This window comes from Zootoca vivipara, chromosome 9 (genome assembly GCF_965207765.1).
Source record: "Zootoca vivipara chromosome 9, rZooViv2.hap1.1, whole genome shotgun sequence".
NCBI lineage: Eukaryota > Metazoa > Chordata > Lepidosauria > Squamata > Lacertidae > Zootoca > Zootoca vivipara.
Window position 1 is genome coordinate 61419295 of NC_142592.1, and position 23027 is coordinate 61442321.

Genomic DNA, 23027 nt, shown 5'->3' on the forward strand with positions numbered 1-23027 from the left:
TCCAGATGTTTTGGCCTACCACTCCCATGATCCCTAGCTAACAGGACCAGTGGTCAGGGATGGTGGGAATTGTAGTCCAAAACATCTGGTGGGCCGAAGTTTGGGGGTGCCTGTATTGGAGCCTCAGCTTCAGGATCTGTCCTTCCATTGAGCACTCCGGGCTGATTTCCTTCAGAATGGATAGGTTTTATCTTCTTGCAGTCCATAATAGTCATAGGCCTGGGTAAAAATGGCATGTTTTTGCCTGGCATCTAAAGAAGATATATAATAACGGCACCAGGCAAGCTTGTTTGGAAGAAACCCATACATTTGTAAAAAAATATATCGAAATGCATTGTGTTGGGGGGAAATGGCTGGTGCATGTTAGTCAAAACCGGATACAAAATTGTGTTTTGGAGGAGAAAATCATGCTAAAATGCTTGTGAATTTTCATCGATTTTTTAAAAAAATCACAAATGACTGCAGAAAGATGGAAAACTTGATAGAAAAAAGAAGCTTGATTGATTTGTCCAACCTTCCCTGTGATTAACTGCCCCACAACACGTAGTTTAGCTTTTGTGTGATAAACCCATAATGTTCTGCATTGCGGAGGCGTCTGGTCCTTTCTTTCCCCGCTGCCAAAGGTATTCTGCATATATGGCAATGATCTACTCTCAGGGCCGGATTTAGGTTGGATGAGGCCTTAAGCTACTGAAGGTAACAGGGCCCTTTCTATGTCCTTTGTCAACAAAAAATTGTCCCTGTTTTTTTGTGTTGAATATATGCTATATGGTAATTTGTCGACCTAATAGGTATCTAAAGCCATTTGCACATAACAAAAGATGTATTTTATCAAAGTAATTGTTGGACTGAAATACGTTTAAGAAGAAGTATATTAATAGTGAAATAATTATTAAGCTCTAACTTAAAATGATTATTTATATGGTTGTTGCTTTCATTTAATGGATCAATGGTCTCGTTAGAGAGTAAAATGTTAAATTGCTGCGTTAGGTCCAGTCGTGTCCGACTCTGGGGTTGCGGCGCTCATCTCGCTCTATAGGCCGAGGGAGCCGGCGTTTGTCCGCAGACAGCTTCCGGGTCATGTGGCCAGCATGACAAAGCTGCTTCTGGCAAACCAAAGCAGCGCACGGAAACGCCGTTTACCTTCCTGCCGGAGCAGTCCCTATTTATCTACTTGCACTTTGATGTGCTTTCGAACTGCTAGGTGGGCAGGAGCTGGGACCGATCAACGGGAGCTCACCCCGTTGCAGGGATTCGAAGCGCCAACCTTCTGATCAGTGGTACCTCTACTTACGAATTTAATGCGTTCCGAACGCACATCCATAAGTCGAAAAAAATTGTAAGTCGAATCCCATAGGAATGCATTGGGAGAAAAAATTCGTAAGTAGAAAAAATCCTATCTAAACCGCATTCAAGATGGCGGACGGAGCTCCATTCGTAAGTAGAAACATTCATAAGTAGAGTTATTCGTAAGTAGAGGTACCACTGTATATAGAAATGAGCAAATCAGTGATATTTTAAGGAGCAGGCTAGCAGGCAGGGCCCATTACTTAATCGTAGGAGACTACACAAAAAACAAAACAAAACACTGTTGCTGTATGTGGGTTTTATTTTATTTGGGTTTTTTTCTTATATTTTGGAAATGTACGGTACACCCAGGGTGTTTTTTCCTTTAAATTTTTTGGGGGGCCCTAAGCTATAGCTTGTTTAGCTTATACATAAATCTGGCACTGCCTGCTCTGCAAGGGCGAAGCAAGCAGGTCCAACGTCTTCTTCCAACAGGGGCTTAATAGGAGCAAAGCAAGGCGAGAAGCGCCCTTTGTTGCAGAGGTATGTAAGCTCGCCTTCCTGGGCTGAGTCGGAGGAAGAGCACACTGAGCCCAGGTAAATCTCTATGCTTCTTGCACATTTTTTGGCCCCAGAAGCCAATGTCAAAGTTGCACCTCACATGTTTCCCCCACTCCCCCCGAGTAGGCTATTGCTTTCTGATGAATGGTGGTAATTGTTTTCCTCCTAACTCCCTACCTAGAAAATGTCTGGGAGTTGTAGTCCAGAGCATATGGAGGTCACTGCTAGGGCTGGAGGAGGAGAAATTTGATTCAGTTCACATTTAATGGCAAACCTGCCTAATTTGAAATTTGCACTTCTCCGAATTGCTGCAACGCAGTTTCCCGTCCATGTAATGTGCACAAAAATCTATATGGGAAAAGTGTGCATAGAAATGCATATGTTAATGAAGGTAACATACAAAATGCATTGCGTTAGGGGAAAATTGGTTTGCAGTGTCGAATAAGAAAAATTAAATGCAAAGTTATTCACTGAAGAGTTTTTGTGAGGACTTTTTTAAAAAAAATCGTTGCAAACTGATGTGGAGTTCTGAAACTAAAAAAAGAGATACAAAAATTGACAGATTGGTCCATCCAGAGTTGGATAACCCTGGTTTAAGCCATAGTTGTACAGCACATTTGTGTGTGAGAGATGGAAGTTTCTGCAATTTCCTTCTATCAAGAGAACATTCAATGGAAATATTTTGAAGGAGTCTCCCCATAAGCCTCTTTCCAAGAGTTACACATGTCCAGAGAAGGTGATTGCAAGTACCTGAAATCCAGGTCCCTCTTTATAGTGGCCCCCTTTTTGTCTTGCTCTCTTCCAAGGAGATTCATCTAACCAGCTTATTTTAGTATTTTAAGAAAGCCTCTTTTATTCTCACTTAAAAAAAGAGAGGCGCTTTTGTGGTCTGGGATACTGTCTAGACCAGGGATAGCCAACGTGGTGCTCTTGGGGCTCCAATTCCGAAGTTGGAAAATGTTGTTGGGCTTGAGTCTTCTTGCAGGCTTCCCAGAGGCCTCTGATTGTGAGAACAGAATGCTGGACTGGGAGGAGGCAATTGACCCTATTGAGTGGGGTGGTTCTTAGCTCTTAAGTCAATGGTCACAAATGGTGGGAACTGTAGTTCAACAGGATATCAAAACTGTCTGTAGGTTTTCTCTTGTAGATATTTGTAGCTGGTTGTACAATTTCAATTAAAGCTTAACTGCATACTGTTGTAGTTACAGGTAGGCAGCCGTGTTGGTCTGACATAGTCGAAACAAAATTTAAAAAATTCCTTCCAGTAGCACCTTAGAGACCAACCAAGTTTGTCATTGGTATGAGCTTTCGTGTGCATGCACACAAACTTAGTTGGTCTCTGAGGTGCTACTAGAGGGAATTTATTTATTTTGCATACTGTTGGACTGGGTTGTGTTTAATACCGTGAGATGGCTTGGGGGCCAGTTTGGCTAGGGAAATGGATTAAAACTGTAAGGATGATAATATCCTGGAGGAAAAGTGATTTCCTGTGTTGGGAAGGAAATGTTGCAGAGGACTAGAAACTCTGCAATTGGCAAATGCCTCTAATGCCCACCTGGAGTTTTGTGTAGCAACCCAAAGCATGTAAAGTAATTCCCTCTCATACGGTTGCTTTGAGCATTTGAGGGGCTAATCCTTTTGTCAAAGCAATGCATAAGGTCGCCAGCTGACGGCACCCTTACATGAAATTCTCCCTTACAGAAACACTCCTTTGGAACCGCCGGCTCCTGAGACACAAGGAAGCAGAGCTTGGAAGCTGAGCGAAAAGGAAAGCAGCTCATCGAAATGGGGGCTGCACTCACTGTAAGTGGCGGAGGGAAAGTGCATGCTTGGAATTTGGGGTTTTTTCAAGCGACTGAATCTTAGTCGGTGGCAGCAAATAAAGGCAGCTCCTGAGTAGGGAGGGCGAGGAATTCAGTTCACATTTAAAGGTGAACATACACATGGTGTGACCGGTATTTATTTCTGATGTCCATCTGTTGACACATCAACAGATCAACAGAGATTTCCCATTGCCCACGCAGATCCTTGGAGAGGTTAACAATATTACATTGTTAAATTGTGGGGCTGTAATGTTAAGACACAGATCCTGACCCCCTCTTCTTTTGTCTCCTGTTCCTTGCCTACCTACCCATTTTGGTCCTCCTCGTGGCCCAACCCATTTCTGATGGTGGCTCAACCGTTCTAAAACCAAAATTCTAAAAAGGGAAATTGGAGCACATTTCGGCAGGTCCTCGCTGCATGGTTCTCCATGATTCCAATGAAGATCTTCAGATTTACTTTAGCACATGTTGGAACACAACAAATTGCTGCAAGTCTCGATTGCCTATGCTGTTGCCAACTGAGTCTTAGCACACCAAAAGTCCTAAAACACTGTTGCCAACTGAGTCCTAAAACACCAAAAGTCTCCTCCCCACATGCCTTTTCTTCCCTACAGGTGTAGCAGATTCTTCTCTTGGGCTTCCTCTCTCCAGACTGCCATCTGCAGGACCAGCAAGACTCTCTTCATCTCCGTCTTTGCGGTGGTGCTCCTTGCTGTTCTTTCGACCTTCCTCCTGGGCTTCTCCTTCCAGAGGCCAGCAGAAGGAGCCCCTGTTGGGCCAGGGGATGCTTGGACATCCGTGCAGCAGCTGCTGTGGCCATATACTCGCCTCCAGCACCAAGCTCCACCTCCTGTATAATTCACTGGTGGGAGTTCAAGATGAGGTACCTTTCGGACATCAAGATGGGGCGCCGTCTTGCCGTGTGGTTTTCAATGGGCAGGTGCAAAGGGGTAGATACTCCAAGCTCCCTGAACTTTCAGCGTCATCCAAGGTCCCCATGCACCAAAGAATGCAGCTTCCAGATACAGCATCTCGGTGTTTCCGGAAGCCCTGCCCTTGCAAGTTATTTCCTGATATTTCTGTTCAAAACGAAACACAGTTTGATGCTTTCTGGCACCGCAAGTCTGCCTTCTGATTTTTTAAAAAATCTCTCTTCCCTCCCTCCCCCAATTGTACTGAATCTGCAAGCTCTTTGGAAACATGTTTTAGGAAGCACTTGGGAGTGAATATAGTTTGTCCACAAACAGCTTACAAAGTAAGGTATTTATTTATTTTTTTCCCGGGGGAAAAAATGCATCTGAAATGTTGAGCCTATCGCAAACGTCAACCTCTTTATTTTATCGACAGGAGTGTCTTCGACTCAATAAAGTTCTTAAGCGGTGCGTGGCTTCTCAAGAGTACGTTAGTATCTTGGTAGAAAGCAGCAGCTGGTACACGGCGTCAATGAAAAGGTGGTGGGCCTCCTTGATTCTCTCCATTGCTTCTTCGCTGCCCAAGTCTTTGATCAGGTGGTAAAGGGTGGAGTGGAATTCAGTGTCCTCTGCTATATTCTTTGAGAAGTGGTTGCTCTCCTCGGTGAGCTGGAGCCTCTGAGCTCTCTGCCCGTTGAACATCACGAGGAGCCATTTTTCTTCCCATACCGGCTCTTGTTTAAGGTGTTCACAGATCTACCAACAGGACAGGCAGGAGTCGTTATAGCCAATAACCTGATGGGCTTGGAAGTAGTACTGTTTGTCTGTTTAGAAAAATGGGGGGGGGCCTGAAATCTTCCTTTTTCAGAGGGGCTAACCAGTGGGACTCCAGCTCCCATTGGCCCCAGCCAGCATGGCCGACGGCTAGGGATGATGGAGACTGCAGTCATATGGAAAGGATAGTCCTTGGGGTGGTGGGGTGTACAAGTCGGGTTTCAGTTGCTGAAGGCTGAAACAAGCTTTGCACACTCACTCACTGCTAGGTATCAGCACTACCATCCCCTAATCCAGGCATGTCAAACCTGCGGCCCTCCAGATGTTTTGGCCTACAACTCCCATGATCCCTAGCTAGCAGGACCAGTGGTTGGGGAAGATGGGAATTGTAGTCCAAAACATCTGGAGGGCCGCAGGTTTGACATGCCTGCCCTAATCCCTACATTCTAGGCCAGGCATAGGCAAACTAGGCCCTCCAGATGTTTTGGGACTACACCTCCCATCACCCCTAACTAACAGGACTAGTGGTCAGAGATGATGGGAATTGTAGTCCCCAAACATCTGGAGGGCCAAGTTTGCCTATGCCTGTTCTAGGCATTCCTGCAGGCTTCCTTGTCAGAAAGCTATGCTAGGACCGCCCGCCCCCCACCTGCCCTATTGCTGCATAGGAGAACCTGGACTGATGCAAATTGCTCCCCCCCCCCCCCGGCTTCCTGAAATGTCTCTTTTGAACACTTTCTATGGACTGATAAGCTTCCTCCTCGTGTGCACCCCTTAACCATCATTTTCCCCAAAAAAGCATTGTATATAGCCTGGCATCTTCATCATTCGTGCTAACCAGGTTTGCTCTTGTAACCAACCTGAAAGCACCTAGTTAATGTGAATTGTAATGCTATATAAAGGTAAAGGAACTGCTAGGTTGGCAGGAGCTGGGACCAAGCAACGGGAGCTCACCCCGTCACAGGGATTCGAACCGCCGACCTTCTGATCAGCAAGCCCTAGGCTCAGTGATTTAATCCACAGCGCCACCCGCATGCTATATAACCATGGTTTAAACCAGTGCTCCCCAAACTTGGGTTTCCAGCTGTTCTTGGACTCCCACCATCCCTAGCGAGCAAGACCAGTGGTCAGGGATGATGGGAATTGTAGTCCAAAAGCTGTTGGGGATCCCAGTTTGGTTTGCTTAAACCTGCGTTTCCCAGCGTGCAAAGGGGAAGCCAGGCACCATTCTGATCCCTGAAGCAGGGTTGGTGAGCACTGGGTGTCTATGTCCAGATTCTGAGATGGCAAAATGCCTCTACCAGGTGGTCTTCCCTGCCTGCCTTGCCCCTGGCTACCTGCTTGCCTAGGAGAGGAGGGCAAGGCACACGAAAGCTTCCTGCTCCTGTTTGTAGAATGCAGGGAGGGAGCTTGGAAAGGAAACCAGCGGTAGAAAGGAGAAACAGGGCAAGTGGAGAAGATATTCCTGGTGGTTTGTGGGATGCTCTCAGCAGCGATACCTGCCCTGCACAAATGAAGGGCAGGGATTCTGGCACAGCCCATTCGTACCTTGAAGACCACATTTTCCTCTCCGCTCAGCAAGTTCCACTTGCTCCAGCTGAAGGCAAAGGAAGATGCAATGAGTGCCATTTGCTGGTAACTGGTGATTTCTGCTAGAAGTGTCTAAAAACAAGAAGATAGAAACAGAAGGCTTGAAACACCTCTCCACCTGAAAGCATTCGACATCACAGCCGTCACTTTGTAATGGAAGGTGGGATCTTGTGTTCTGTTAAATTGCCCCCAGATCAGTAAAATAAATGTTGGCCATGGCTCTCAACATGAGGCATGCTAACACAAACCACCACTCTATGTTCACTTGTAATAATAATAATAATAATTTATTTATACCCCACCCACCTGGCTGGGTTTCCCCAGCCACTCTGGGCGGCTTCCAACAGATATATTAGAATACACTAATTACTTAAAAGATTAAAAGCTTCCCTAAACAGGGCTGCCTTCAGATGTCCTCTAAAAGTCTGGTAGTTATTTTTCTTTTTGACATCTGGTGGGAGGGCGTTCCTCAGGGTGGGTGCCACTACCGAGAGGCCCTCTGCCTGGTTGCCTGTAACTAGGCTTCTCACAGAGAGGGAACCACCAGAAGGCCCTCGGCACTGGACTCAGTGTCCGGGCAGAGCGATGGAGGTGGAGACGCTCCTTCAGGTATACTGGACTGAGGCCGTTATAACATGCAGAGACAGGCTGCGGCGGATTTAGCAGACAAGACCAATAGTGGGTCCAACAGTCAAGAAGGCGGTTTCTGCACATGCTGTAGAGGGAAGGGAGGGGCAGATAGGGCTCATCGACCTGGGAAGGTAGCCCATCTAGGAGAAGGAAAACTCTGGCCCTAAACCTCCACTGCCTTTTGGGATATCTTTGGGAGAAGCAAAGGCTCAGGAGAAAACCCTACACAAATCCTAAGTGGAGTCCCTAAGACAGTTGGATGGCACCTTATATACCACCTTCCAACAATTCCTACAGCCAGGCTGCTACTAAACATCTTGCTCTGCTTTTCTTTGGGTCACATCAGCGAGGCTGAGATGGGGGTCTTGTCATTTGGGCACCCAAGGACCTCCATATACACTGCCCTAGCCTTGCACCCCGGGGAGGTCACTTCAGTTTGACTTCTCCCATGGAGGTACACTCCATTGCCTCTTGAGACAGACAGATGCTAACAACATATAAAGGCAAGGAGGATGGGGCAGAGCTCCAAGAACCTCCGGCCTTCCAGGTTTGGCTGGGCAACAATTCTCGCCACCCTTGGATAATGTAGCTATGCTGGCTCGGGCTGATGGGGCGACAGAAATTCATACCTAAGTTATGTATTCTAGCACAGAATATATTTAAATAGGGGGGGGGTTTGAATGCACACATTTCTAAATGTATTTTATCCTAAAATATGCTCTTCAAAATGCATTCGGTTCATTTTTTTTAGCCAAAATCCATTCTGAACACAAATCAGCTGTTTGCTTAAGAATGCTGATGGGGTACAATTCTCCATCCGCTGTAGTTGAGAGCTTGCATCATTTCAAATGATATTTTAGGCCTAAAGTGCCTTCTGCACTCCTTAAGTTTCATTTTGACCTTCCCGGTCATCTATTTGGCAGCTCAGCTATTCGCTTCCAGTCATGCTTTTTGTATGCTGCCCTGGAATCTTCTGAAAAATGAGGCATTGCAACCAAAAGTAAGATATGAATGGATGTAGACAGTTAGCCCTGGTGTCTTTACCTTTTTGTTGATGGAGACGTACTTAGGAGAGTATTCCGCCGGGAAGATATTCATTCCAGCCCTCTTCAGAGCAATGGTGAGAGCTAGGGGACTCATCCACACCCCTCTCAGCTCAGAAAGAAGAGTGGTGTCTTCCATGGTGGTGATTCCAGCTAACATACACTGATTGAGCTGCCTCCAGGAGCAAAGCAAGGGTTATCGTCAGTTTGCTGTCATCATGCCGTAAACATCTGGCAACCAAATGCACACTTCTTCCTCTGCTCTCCCAAATTAAAGATGGAAGTTCACTTTCCACCTTACAGCAGAGAAGGGTTACTTCTGGAGTATAGGGGAATATCACACTGCCAGCTGGCAAATCTGCGGCACACCTAATAGATTCTGACTCCTATCAACCCCAGTTAGCATGGCCACAGGTCACAGATGATAGGAGTTGTAGACAGGCAACATCTTGGAAGCCACCGATTCCACATTCCTGGCTATTCTCAGAGATGAGCCGGTGCCACATCCTTCTCTCCCAGTCTCAGATGTGGGCATGGATGTAAACAAGCCCACGACAGCAAGTCAAATGCAGATGGGGCAGGCCCTTTGCAAGAGCAGATAGTTCTGTTGTGGCGCTGGAGCAAAAGCAGCTGAAAAATGCAATGCCAGCCAATTCAGGACCCCTGACCATAAAAAGATAAAGGTGGCCACTCTGCACCTAACTTTACATTGCAGATGTAAATGATAAATTTAAGAACTACTACAGATCAGTATGCAGGGCAGATAGGGTATACATGTTGCCATCTATCTGCCAGGGAACCACAGGCCACTGGGAAGCTAAACTCTTGCAATCCCTCCCCTGATCACACTCCTATTGGAGATTGTGCATATTGGCTGGGAAATGTGCACAATCACCCCTTTATTTTATTTTATTTTATTCATTTATTAAATTTGTTTGACGCCCTTCATCCATAGATCTCAGGGCGGTTCACAACCTAATGGACAGATTCTGGGCACGTTCTACATGAGGCCTGGTGAATGTGCACAATGGCCGGTTGTTATGCACATTAACCACTCGATGTACTGGGGTAAGAAGTTGGGTAGAATTGTCCCTACACCTATTTTTCCTTGTATGGCCACAAGTAAAAGGGCTAGAGGAATACTTTTTCTACAAAAAGAAAAGAAGGAAAGTTTTTAATTTTAAAAAGCTCTTAAAAGGCCCCTGAAATATCCTGCAAACTCTACGATCCTGCAAACTCTACAGCCCTACGGCCCATTGCATTGTGCAGAACTTCCTTCCTGGTTAACATACAGACGGACTTGGTCTACAGGATGTAGCTGCGTACCTTGATTTGAATCTGCACCTCAGCAAAGGTGGTGAGGATGGTGAGGAAGGCTTCGTCGGGCCCATTGGGCCGGAGTTCCCACGACTGGTAGGGCATGTTGAGGTGGGCATCCTGCATCAGCGTTACGGTGAAGAAGCCATTCATTTTGAAACCAATCTCTTTCTCTTGCATGTTGTAGACCACATCCCCGATGTCGTCCGTTCTCCAGTATTTCGCTTTCAAAGGAACAAAGGAAGAGGGTTTCGTTTGGTACCCCCAAAAGGCACGGAGTCACAGAGAGCATGTAGGAAGCTGCCTTATACCACATCAAGTGTCTCATCCATCTAGCCCAGTAATGTTGGCTCTGACTGGCAGCAGCTCTCCGGGGTCTCAGAGAAGTCTCACCTGAAACCAGGTCCTTTCAGCTTAGCAGTGGGCAAATGCCAACCTGGAGGCAAAACTGAACCCGGCACAGGTCCCAGCTTGACCCATGAGGCCAATCCCCCACTCCCCAGCCCATCTGCCCCACATGTGACAGCAGGTGTGGGGCAGATAGAGATGTGGCTGCAAAGGATCAACTGAGAACTGTAACATGCATTTTCAATTGCTCCTTTTGCAAGCGGGGCTTGCTGTCCATGCTGACTAGCAAGCCCTGCTTCGATCAACACTTACGGGAAGGCCAAAAGCCCAAATACTACTTTGCACTGCTGGTCTGAATTCAAACTGGTGGTGCAGAGGATATGATTCGGAAGGCTTCACCCCAAAAGGCAAAACATTACTCTGGGCCATCTGACATCATTCTAATCTCAGCAACTGGTGGGTGGGCAACCTTCAAAATGACCTGCAGGGGGTGGGGTGGTCATAATCCAGCCCACTGGCCAGAATTTGTTCCTCACCCCCGTTTTAGTTGGAGATGCCCAGGGACAGAAACTAGCAAAGTACGTTCTCTGTCATCCATCTCTTCCCCCAAGATGTTCAGGACAAATGTTCCCCAGTGTTGTACATCTGACGCCTGCCTGTGGCTTGTGCGAAGCTGTTTCCCCTCCGTTTTTTTGCTCATTCTGAAATGGCGTATTTGTTTCTATCCTTTTAACAAGCCATTCAAATGCACTGCAAAGTGCAGGCAGAGGTTCTAGCTGTCTATCATCTTCACTTTACCAGGAATGCCTCTGGGCCTCATTCGGAGGTCTGGTGGGGAGGTGGGCAGGAAGTGCTTAATCCTTTTCTTGGAGGAGGTGTGCAACTCATACTGATTTCTACACACACACACACGCCTATTTGTAACCTGCAAGGCAGATGGAGGTAAAAAATAATTGTAGGGGGAAAGAGTGTCAGAGGAGAACTGATGGAGCGAGAAAGGGTTAAGCAATCCCGATCCGCCAGTTCTCCCCCTGCAAATGCTCTATCCCCCCATTGGCGTCACCACGTAGATAAAGGCTGCAATTGAGCAACTGGTTGCATCAGCTGTTTATGGACGCATCAGACCTTTGGAATCCCATCTTGCAATCAGAGGCTCTTCAAAATAGATCACGCTGTCAAGCAGTCGGACCGTGAGCCCTACAGTCACGGAAGAAGGATCCTCGTTTTCGTCACATGTTGCCTCGTAGGGGTACATCTCCAAGCCTGTATCCAGCACCTTTGGCAAGTAGCAGAGAAGACGCAACAGCCATGTTTGTTAAGAATCACTCAGTCGTCTACCGTTGTCTTTGATTTTGCAGCGTGAAACATCACTGTGGTCTGAAAAATGGACCTATTTCACCCAGCGAGTCAGGCTCACTTCTGATTCGCATTCCCAAGCAACCAAATATATTTCTTGGCTTGGAAGCACAAATTTCAGTAGCCTGAGCTCCTCATTTCAGATGTGAGGGGCTATAGCTCAAAACATTGTTTGTTTGTTTTTCTCCAGATCAAAACTTAAGCTGGAGAAGAACCTGAATCTTCCGCGTCTGCCAAATTTCATTTATGAATTGCTTCCTGTGAAGCCGCTTCACGATAACAGAACTGTGAAATCCGCAATAAAAAGGTATATATAAACAAATCCTTCCTATATAAACACGTTTTTTAAAAGAAAAATCTCATTTAAAAACAATGAATTTCAAATCCAATGCAGATACCAAATGAGATTTTAAAAACCTCCACTTAAAAGCCTGCTTAAAGAGGAAGGTTTACAACAGGCCTTGAAATGATAACAAAGATGGTGCCTGTCTGATACATAGTGGGAGGGAGTTTCAAAGGGTAAGGGGCCACCACGTTAAAGGCCAAGTTCCTACATGGGGCACAACAGACGACCTGATAAGGCGGCTTCTAGAAGACGCCCTCTCCTGCAGAGCACAGGAGACCATCTTTTCAGTATCTTGGTCCCAAGCTGTATAGGAATTTGAACACCAGTACCTTGAGCTCATTCCTCCACCTGCCCACCTGGCTTGCTGCTCAGAGAGCAGTGTTACTGGCTAAAAAGCAACAGGAGCATGGCAGATGCTAGAGAAGGGGATTGAGGAGAAATATTAAGGGGAAATGCCTTTTTCCAGAATCCAAGTGTGCCAATAAAACATGGGAAGGGTGTCTAGAGACCTACGGAGCAATGTTTGATCCATTAGCAAAAACGGAAGTTACCAGTGTCCGGGTAAGAAGGGCTCTTTTGGCAAGCAAAGCACATTTCTACTCATTTCCTCTTAAGATGAAACTCACTTCCACCATGGTCCAGCCTTTGACGAGTTTGGCTTGAGGCGGGAGCTTCAGGGCATCGAAATGGTAAACACCGCCCACCGGGATGAACTGGTTCAAATCCACGACGTGTTCTTCCAAAGGTTGGGATTCGCTGATGCCAATAATCCGCAGGGATGAGATGTGAACTGGGGGGGGGGGAACCCCACACAGTGTTAGTGTATGCAAATTTATGCATGCAGAGAAAAAGGACGAGAAAGGGTTGCACTTGCCCCTGCAGCTGATCAAGCGTGTGTCAGAAAACTTGTGGGAGTAAAGTTAAAGGTAAAGGGACCCCTGACTATTAGGTCCAGTCATGACCAACTCTGGGGTTGCAGCGCTCATCTCGCTCTATTGGCCAAGGGAGCCGGCGTACAGCTTCCAGGTCATGTGGACAGCATGACAAAGCCACTTCTGGCGAACCAGAGCAGCACACGGAAATGCCGTTTACCTTCCCGCCGGAGCGGTACCTATTTATCTACTTGCACTTTGACATGCTTTCGAACCGCTAGGTTGGCAGGAGCTGGGACCGAACAACAGGAGCTCACCCTGTCACGGGGATTCGAACCGCCGACCACCTGATCGGCAAGCCCTAGGCTCTGTGGTTTAACCCACAGCGCCACCCGTGTCCCTTTGACTTGTGGGAGTGAGTCAGCACAAAATAAAGTATAAATACCCTTCTATTTGTGGTAAGTTAGCCTTTTGTTATAATCTATGTTGGATAGCTACAGGGAGGATGCGTTAATGGAAATACCTTTTATTACTGACCTTACCCAAACTGGGGCATAGGTAGGCAAACTAAGGCCCGGGGGCCGGATCCAGCCCAATCGCCTTCTAAATCCAGCCGGTCCTGGAATCAGTGTGGGGTTTTTTTACTCTAACCATGCACTATTTTGAGGTTATTGTTGGGGAGGGCAGCACTGGAAAAGCTGCTCTATTTGGGTCCCAAATTGATTCAGGCTTTCATATACAAATAGAATCCTAGAATTGTAGAATCAGAAGGGATCCCAAAGGGCCATCAAGTTCAACCCCCTGCAATGCAGAAATCACAGAGCAGAGAACAAACACCATGTTTGGCACGATACATTGACAAAAAACATTGACTGCAAAGCATAGCTGCCAAGTTTTCCCTTTTCTCGCACGGAAGCCTATTCAGCATAAGGGAAAATCCCTTAAAAAAAGGGATAACTTGGCAGCTATGCTGCAAAGTATCAGTAAATATATTCCAGATACAGTCATACCTCGGAGGTCGAACGGAATCCGTTCCGGAAGTCCGTTCGACTTCCAAAGCGTGGCTTCTGGTTGGCTGCTGGAAGCTCTTGCAGCCAATCAGAAGCCACCGAAGTCCCATCGGATGTTCAGCTTCCAAAAGAACGTTTGAAAACCAGAACACTCACTTCCGGTTTTCGATCGTTCGGGAGCCGAAATGTACGAGTTCAAGGGTGTTCAAGAACCGAGGTGTGATTGTATCAGAAATTATCAGTTGCAATGAGTGAGTTAAAAAGGCAAACATTATTATTATTATTATTATTATTATTATTATTATTATTATTATTCATTCCCCATCCATCTGGTAGGGTTTCCCCAGCCACTCTGGGCAGTTTGCAGCATATATAAAAACATAGTAAAACATCAAACATTAAAAACTTCCTGATAACAGGGCTGCCTTTAGAAGTCTTCTAAAAGTTGTGTAGTTCTTTATCTCCTTGACATGTGATGGGAAGGTGTTCCACAGGGACACCATCTCCTGGGGTCAAAGTATATTTAATCGTTACATTAAATATATATCATGTCTACAGATGCCAGGGACGATGGGGAGCTGGAGTCCAGCAACACATGGGCCGGTCCTGGGACAGCTCAGTTGGTAGAGCATGAGACTTTTAATCTCAGGGTCATGGGTTCGAGCCCCACGTGGGGCAAAAGAGTCCTGCATTGCAGGGGGTTGGACTAGATGATTCTTTGACTACATCCCCATCCCTGCTTTAAACCGACACCATTATTCAACAGTCAGCGCACAGAAAGCTTGACTGAGTACCTCTGGAAACAGATTTCAAGATGCTGGCGCTCTTGTCAAAAACTTTATCCATGCTCCCCTCCTCCTCACTGGTGCTCTTCACTTCCAAGCTGGAGGAATTATGCAAGGCACTCTAAAAACAATAAACAAACACCCTGCTGCAGATGCCGGCCTGCTACATCCTTTGTTAGGGAAACTGTAGATGGGAAACTTCTCAGGGCACAGTGAGGGCTAGGGTATTGACTTCATCTCTGAATTGGTTTTCAAATAAACTTTACTAGTGCAGATTATCAATACACAATCTACATGTCCAAAATATTAAGAACATCCATATTTAAAGAACTGTTTTTTAATCTTTTATATAAAACACAAACCATTTTACCATTACAGAGCTAAAAATAAATGTTATAGATCAGAGGTTCCCAAACTAAGGCCCGGGGGCCGGATGCGGCCCAATCACCTTCTAAATCCGGCCCGCGGACGGTCCAGGAATCAGCATGTTTTTACATGAGTAGATTGTGTCCTTTTATTTAAAATACATCTCCTGGTTATTTGTGGGGCATAGGAATTCATACATTCCCCCCCTCCAAAAAATATATAGCCTGGCCCCCACAAGGTCTGAGGGACAGTGGACTGGCCCCCTGCTGAAAAAGTTTGCTGACCCCTGTTATAGATAGATGTCAATGAAACTAAAGGGCTGCAGGTACTTCAACTGTTTTCTGACATGGTCTTCATTTTGTTTAAAGCTTTTTAATTTTCCTTGAATACCTTAATTTTATGTCCACGTAGGTACAAATAATCAGTTCCTTGCCTTGAAATTCGCAGCTCTCCTTTGATGCAAGTCACCAGATTCTGCTCACAAATACTTCTGCTAAACCTCCCTCCTTAAGGAGAGCCTCTAGTTTAACAATATTCCTCATTAAATCAAATTTATTCATCTGATTTTTCTCTCACACAAGCCTTGGCATAAGGTATTCCATCTAGACCAGGCACCCCCAAACTTCAGCCCTCCAGATGTTTTGGACTACAATTACCATCATCCCTGACCACTGGTCCTCTTAGTTAGGGATCATGGGAGTTGTAGGCCAAAACATCTGGAGGGCCGCAGTTTGGGGATGCCTAATCTAGACTCATGAAATATAGAGCCTGATCTTGTCGGTTTACTCTTATGTGCTCTTTTACATAGTAAATGCAACCGTAGATCTAAGGGTACCTCATAACAGAATATCTCTTGGAGAACTGTGGAAACCTTTTGCCAAAATGTTTTCCCTTTATTAAAGGCAAAGGTAAAGGGGACCCCTGACCATTAGGTCCAGTCGTGACCGACTCTGGGGTTGCGCCGCTCATCTCGCGTTATTGGCCGAGGTAGCCGGCGTCATGTGGCCAGCATGACTAAGCCGCTTCTGGCGAACCAGAGCAGCGCACGGAAACGCCGTTTACCTTACCTATTTATCTACTTGCACTGTGACATGCTTTCGAACTGCTAGGTTGGCAGGAGCTGGGACCGAGCAACGGGAGCTCACCCCATCGCGGGGATTCGAACTGCCGACCTTCTGATCGGCAACTCCAAGGCTCAGTGGTTTACACCACAGCACCACCCGCATCCCTAGTAGTAGTAGTAGTAAAGGTAAAGGGACCCCTGACCATTAGGTCCAGTTGTGACTGACTCTGGGGTTGTGGCGCTCATCTCACGTTATTGGCCGCGGGAGCCTGCGTACAGCTTCCAGGTCATGTCATATTCCCCCCTTCTACAACAAATTTAATTGGGCATTGGAGGTCCCAAAGCTGAGGAGGAGGAATGTTTTCATCGGGTGCCTAAAATATATATAATGAAGGCGCCAGGTCAACCTCCCTGGGGAGAGCTTCCCACAAATGGGGAGCCACTGCAGATAAGGCCCTGTTCTTGTGTTGCCACCCTCCGGACCTCTCATGGAGGAGGCACACAAAGGAGGGCCTCAGAAGATGATCTTGGGGTCCGGGTAGGTTCATATGGAGAGAAGCGAACCTTGAGGTAAAATCTGCCACAGAGGCTTGGGGGAACCTCAGGGACAGATTTTGAGGGTGCACAGAAGGGGAAAGGAAGGGGAAGTCCTTGCTGTGTGAATGAAATGCTACGATGGAAACAACCCTACATTCTTACTACAGAGGCAATTTGCTTCATAACTCTTGTCTCTTATCAATCTACTACACTAAGCCAATGATGCCCTCTTCCCCCTCAGCCAACCCTTACCTTTAGATGTTCTGTCTTGCTTTCCTGACTAACTTCTCCTACAAGCTTACGGCCCTTTTTCCCTTTCTTGACCACGCTACTCACGGATTTCACCGTTTTGATGGGGGGCATCTCCAGCTTTGGGGGCTCGGTAGGGAAAGTCCGGAAAGGGGACAAATGGTCGTAATGGGTGTGCAAGATGCGCACGGCCACATCGCAAATGGCCAGCGACTTCGGGAGCTCAAACCCGTTCCATGGCTCCCTCTGGTCGTCGTGAAAGATCTGGCTGCGGAACCTGGTTGCAAAGAACGCAGACACAATTATGCACCACAAGAACGGTCTTACAAACTCTGACCCATCTCAATATCTTTCCCCCCATCTATTTTGTAAGTCTCCTATGAATACAAACATTGCATAGTTAAAATTTGATATTTTCTAATGTGTTGCCCTCTGCACTGTTGCTGGGTGGATATGAGGGTAAACCGTATGAGTCACGTGTTTGCCCATGTGGCTCATCGGAAGTGGAAACAAATTTGCATGTGTTGCTGCACTGCAGTCTCTACGAGGATCTACGCCTGACCTTTATCACCGCAGCCTTACAAAAGCTTAAAAATGAACCAGAATCCCAATGTCTGAGAGCCTTGATAGAAGACAAGGTCCCTAAAATTACGATCAATGTTGCCAAATTCTGTGTCTCTGCTATCAGACGCAGGAAACAAGAGCTTTCCAATGTCAATACGCAGGCGAATGCGAATATCTAATTTTATCTATGTCCTTTAATTGTAAAGTGTTGATATGGCCTAATTTGTATTGAAATTGTCCTCTGTTTATTTCTGTGTTACCCTTTGTTGAATAGCTGTATGAGTTGATTTGGTCTGTGACCGTTTAATAAAATTTGATTTTATTTGATATTTTATATATGATACATTCATTTACATCCCAATTTATTTTCCTTTTTTTATATACTTTTCATGAATATGTAAAGAAAAACTGAATTGTATTCATTTCAGCAAGACAAGCATAACAGAAAAGAGAGGGGGCGGATTTGAACACCATGGATCTCATTAGAGGGAGGGGGAGAAAAGAAGGAGAATAAAAATCCTGCTAACATCACTGACTTATACCAGAACCAACACTTCTTAATGTAACCCGATTCCAAAACAATGGCCTAGTTCTCACATAACTAAGCTATAGTTTGTTTAACAGCCCTGGCGCTAACCACATGTTGTCCTAAAGACAATCAAACAAACCATGGCTTGTTTCTCCAAAGTTGGTATTGTTTTCCAGCTGTTCTTGCCTCATGCCTTTGCAGCCGGGTGGGCGTCCATCCAAACCACAATTACAACAAATCAAGCGCTGTAAACCAACAAGCCAGAGCAGCTTCAAATCATGGTTTGTTGGCAGCAAACAAACCATAGTTAAGCCACTGGATAAAGTTCAGATAATTACACAAGCCATGGTTTAGTAAACTACAGTGGCACCTTTAGAAGGCGATCCGTTCCACGGCGCTCTTCGGAAGTCGAATCCTTCGTAAGTCGATGCGTCCATTTTGTGCATGCGCAAAGTGCGATTTTGCACTTTGCGCCTGCGCAGACCGCGCACGCCGCTTCTGCGCAGGCGCAGAACGCACGCACGGCAAAGATACTTCCGGGTTTGCCGACTTTTTTATGTTTGTGCTTCTATCCTATTCCTTGAAAATTAATAAAAACTTTTAAAGAAAAGAAACCTCTGCCCTTTCAATTCCCAGGGCAGCACTAAAGGAAGGGATGGATGGATGGATGGATGAATGATTAATTAACGAGGGAAAGATGAACGAATAGATAAATGCATAAAGGTTGATGTAGTTTTAAAAAATGTTTTTAAAAGGTTAACAGCCGACCTGAGGTGTGGGAGATCGGCAAGACTGACAAAACAGCAACAGGCTGGCATGCACCCCTGTCATTGCAGGTAAGGGACTCACCTGAGTAGAGTTCAGCAACAGGGTCCTGTGCTAAGGAATCTTGTGGAATCTTTTCCTTGGAGGTCTTTCAAGGAAAGGCTGGGCCATTCAGAGATGCTTTAAATGGAGAGCATCTGACATTAAGGAAAGAGGCTGGACTAGAAGATGCTAATACCTAGGTAACCATCATCTAGCGACTCCACTTGATCAATATGTCAAATGTTACCTGACCAGGACATGCGACCAGACTGTGTTATCATGGCTCCCAGTCGAAAAGGAAAGCTTTTCAACGAGCCCCCTCTCCTCTTCAAACGCTTACTTTGGAACTTTCTTGAGATTTGCCCAAATGCACAATGTAACGTTCTGCTCCTTAATGACAACCTCCATGTTCCCGCTTTCGGATTCTGCATAGCTGCTGGCTTCCTGCACAGAACATTGAAACGGAGAGAATTAAGGCTTGCCGCACAAATAAGTGATGCACATAGACCCTTCTTGAAAGCAAGTCGCATTGGAATGACCAGTGGGAGTTGCCTCCATGGAAAGAGAATCGGGAGTAAAAATATCTCAATGCAATCTTACAGGAAGAAAAGCCATAAACTCCCCCAGATTTCTAACTGACATATTCTCAGGATCCTTGCAAGTGATCCCACCCATTTTTCTTCCTGTCATTGTGGTGCAATGGGTCAGTGTGTCTGGATGTTAGCCAGAAAGTCGGTGGTTCGAGCCCTCCCAGGAACGGCTGTGGGCGCAAGATTCCTGCATTGCAGAAACTCTACAGTTCTATGATTCTATGTGCTAACGCCAATTACTTTGGAGTACTTTCAACACGGGACACGGGTGGCGCTGTGGGTCAAACCACAGAGCCTAGGGCTTGCCGATCAGAAGGTTGGCAGTTCGAATCCCCGCGACGGGATGAGCTCCCATTGCTCGGTCCCAGATACTGCCAACCTAGCAGTTTGAAAGCACGTCAAAGTGCAAGTATATAAATAGGTACCGCTACAGCGGGAAAGTAAACGGCATTTCCATGTGCTGCTCTGGTTCGCCAGAAGTGGCTTTGTCATGCTGGCCACATGACCTGGAAGCTGTATGCTGGCTCCCTCGGCCAATAATGCGAGATGAGCACCGCAACCCCAGAGTCGGTCACAACTGGACCTAATGGTCAAGGGTCCCTTTACCTTTACCTTTACCTTCCACACATTAGGTGGAGCAAAACCAAGTTTGTGAACCAAGGAATACCTGGCAGGTATCTGCAGCCAATCCGGTCTACGATATGTATTGACCACATGATAATACAGGTTTCTAAACCCTTGTGCCCATACACACATTACATTTTAGGTGCAATTCAAACCAAACGAGCCATAATGTGTGCATCAGCCCTCAAGACACTAGCGGAAGGTGGGCTGGAGGCAGCTTACCTGATCTCCCAGGAAGTGAAACCATGCAGCTTCCTAGGAGTAGCGAGGTGGCAGGGAGGTCTACACAGTGCAAATGCACCGGTGGAGGCAATCTAGCCTCCTAAAAAGGTAAAAGGTAAAGGACCCCTGGATGGTTAAGTCCAGTCAAAGGCAACTATTGAGTTGTGGCACTCATCTCGCTTTCATAGAATCATAGAATCATAGAATCATAGAGTTGGAAGAGACCACAAGGGCCATCCAGTCCAACCCCCTGCCAAGCAGGAAACACCATCAAAGCATTCCTGACAGATGGCTGTCAAGCCTCTGCTTAAAGACCTCCAAAGAAGGAGACTCCACCACACTCCTTGGCAGCAAATTCCACTGCCGAACAGCTCTTACTGTCAGGAAGTTCTTCCTAATGTTTAGGTGGAATTTTCTTTCTTGTAGTTTGAATCCGTTGCTCCGTGTCCGCTTCTCTGGAGCAGCAGAAAACAACCGTTCTCCCTCCTCTATATGACATCCTTTTATATATTTGAACATGGTTATCATATCACCCCTTAACCTTCTCTTCTCCAGGCTAAACATACCCAGCTCCCTAAGCCGTTCCTCATAAGGCATCGTTTCCAGGCCTTTGACCATTTTGGTTGCCCTCTTCTGGACACGTTCCAGCTTATCAGTATCCTTCTTGAACTGTGGTGCCCAGAACTGGACACAATACTCCAGGTGGGGTCTGACCAGAGCAGAATACAGTGGTACTATTACTTCCCTTGATCTAGATGCTATACTCCTATTGATGCAGCCCAGAATTGCATTGGCTTTTTTAGCTGCTGCATCACACTGCTGACTCATGTCAAGTTTGTGGTCAACCAAAACTCCTAGATCCTTTTCACATGTACTGCTCTCAAGCCAGGTGTCTCCCATCCTGTATTTGTGCCTTTCATTTTTTTTGCCCAAGTGTAGTACTTTACATTTCTCCTTGTTAAAATTCATCTTGTTTGCTTTGGCCCAGTTGTCTAATCTGTTAAGGTCATTCTGAAGTGTGATCCTGTCCTCTGGGGTGTTAGCCACCCCTCCCAATTTGGTGTCATCTGCAAACTTGCTCAGGATTCCCTCAAGCCCATCATCCAAGTCATTGATAAAGATGTTGAACAAGACTGGGCCCAAGACAGAACCCTTTGGCACCCCACTAGTCACTACTCTCCAGGATGAGGAGGAGCCATTGATGAGCACCCTTTGGGTTCGGTCAGTAAGCCAGCTACAAATCCACTGAATGGTAGCATTGTCTAGCCCACATTTTACCAGCTTCTTTACAAGAATACCATGGGGCACTTTGTCAAAGGCCTTGCTGAAATCAAGATAGGCTACATCCACAGCGTTCCCTTCATCTACCAGGCTTGTAATTCTGTCAAAAAATGAGATCAGATTAGTCTGACATGACTTATTTTTCAGGAACCCATGCTGACTTTTAGTGATCACAGAGTTTCTTTCTAGGTGCTCACAGACTGTTTGCTTAATGATCTGCTCTAGAATCTTTCCTGGTATTGATGTCAGGCTGACTGGGCGGTAATTGTTTGGGTCCTCTCTTTTCCCCTTTTTGAAAATAGGGACAACATTTGCCCTCCTCCAGTCTGCTGGAACTTCGCCTGTTCTCCAGGAATTTTCAAAGATTATTGCCAGTGGTTCTGAAATCACCTCTGCCAGTTCTTTTAATACTCTTGGATGTAGTTCATCTGGCCCTGGAGACTTAAATACATCTAAACTAGCCAAGTATTCTTGTACTACCTCCTTACTCATTCTGGGCTGTGTTTCCCCTGCTGAATCATCTGCTCCATATTCTTCAGGTCGGGCGTTTTTTTCTTTCTTGGAGAAGACTGAGGCAAAGAAGGCATTGAGGAGTTCTGCCCTTTCTCTGTCCCCTGTTTGCATTTCACCATCTTCTCCTCTGAGTGACCCCACTGTTTCCTTGTTTTTCCTTTTGCTACGGACATACCCATAAAAGCCCTTTTTGTTGCTTTTAACCTCTCTGGCGAGCCTGAGTTCATTCTGTGCTTTAGCTTTTCTGACTTTGTCTCTACACGTGCTGGCTATATGTTTGAATTCCTCTCTGGAGATTTCCCCCCTTTTCCATTTTTTGTACATATCCCTTTTAAATCTTAACTCAGTCAAAAGTTCTTTAGATAGCCAGCCTGGCTTCTTTAGGCACCTTCCATGTTTCCGTCTCATTGGTATTGCCTGAAGTTGTGCTTTTAATATCTCCCTTTTAACAAACTCCCAACCATCATGAACTCCCTTCCCTTTTAGTATTACTGTCCATGGGATTTCACCCAGCGTTTCCCTAAGTTTTCTGAAGTCGGCTTTCTTAAAGTCTAGAATTTGGACCTTAGTATGCTTGGTTGCTCCTTTCCACTGGATAATAAACTCCAGAAGAGCATGGTCACTCCCACCTAATGATCCTGCCACTTCTACCCCACTAACCAAGTCATCACTATTGGTTAGGACCAGATCTAAAATGGCTGATCCTCTTGTTGCTTCTCCCACTTTCTGGACAATGAAGTTGTCTGCAAGGCCAGTGAGGAATCTGTTCGACCTTATGCTCTTGGCTGAGTTTGACATCCAACAAATATCAGGATAGTTGAAATCCCCCATTACTACTATCTCACTTCCTTTGGAATGCTTGGCCATCTGTTCCAGGAAGGCATCATCTGTGTCCTCAGTTTGGCTTGGGGATCTATAGTAAACTCCCACAATGAGATCACTGTTGTTTTTCTCTCCCTTAATTTTGACCCAGATACTCTCAATTTGGCTTTGAAGTTTTAAATCCTGGATCTCTTCACAGGTATACAT

General features: G+C 46.0%; 2 protein-coding genes across 4 annotated transcripts in view; one reads left to right on the top strand and one right to left on the bottom strand.

Moving 5' to 3' along the window:
* Positions 1 to 5053, top strand: part of IRAG2 (inositol 1,4,5-triphosphate receptor associated 2) — a 56765-nt gene extending 51712 nt beyond the window's left edge. Inside the window, exons 35-37 of the mRNA XM_088677005.1 lie at positions 1783 to 1884; positions 3550 to 3651; positions 4286 to 5053. Of these exons, the coding sequence (XP_088533131.1) occupies positions 1783 to 1884; positions 3550 to 3651; positions 4286 to 4529 (448 nt within the window). The 3' untranslated portion in view covers positions 4530 to 5053. The remainder of the gene's footprint in view (positions 1 to 1782; positions 1885 to 3549; positions 3652 to 4285) is intronic.
* The window catches only part of DNAI7 (dynein axonemal intermediate chain 7), a 33392-nt gene continuing 15284 nt past the window's right edge, over positions 4920 to 23027 (bottom strand). For 2 of the 3 annotated variants that reach the window (XM_060279195.2, XM_060279194.2), the window contains exons 7-15: positions 19109 to 19212; positions 16872 to 17145; positions 14663 to 14774; positions 12613 to 12776; positions 11410 to 11560; positions 9946 to 10160; positions 8621 to 8791; positions 6905 to 7018; positions 4920 to 5338 (exon numbers count right to left, since the gene is read on the bottom strand). In XM_060279195.2, coding sequence (XP_060135178.1) covers positions 5063 to 5338; positions 6905 to 7018; positions 8621 to 8791; positions 9946 to 10160; positions 11410 to 11560; positions 12613 to 12776; positions 14663 to 14774; positions 16872 to 17145; positions 19109 to 19212 — 1581 coding nt within the window. In that variant the 3' untranslated portion in view covers positions 4920 to 5062. The remainder of the gene's footprint in view (positions 5339 to 6904; positions 7019 to 8620; positions 8792 to 9945; positions 10161 to 11409; positions 11561 to 12612; positions 12777 to 14662; positions 14775 to 16871; positions 17146 to 19108; positions 19213 to 23027) is intronic. The other variant, XM_088677006.1, reaches the window with a different exon arrangement.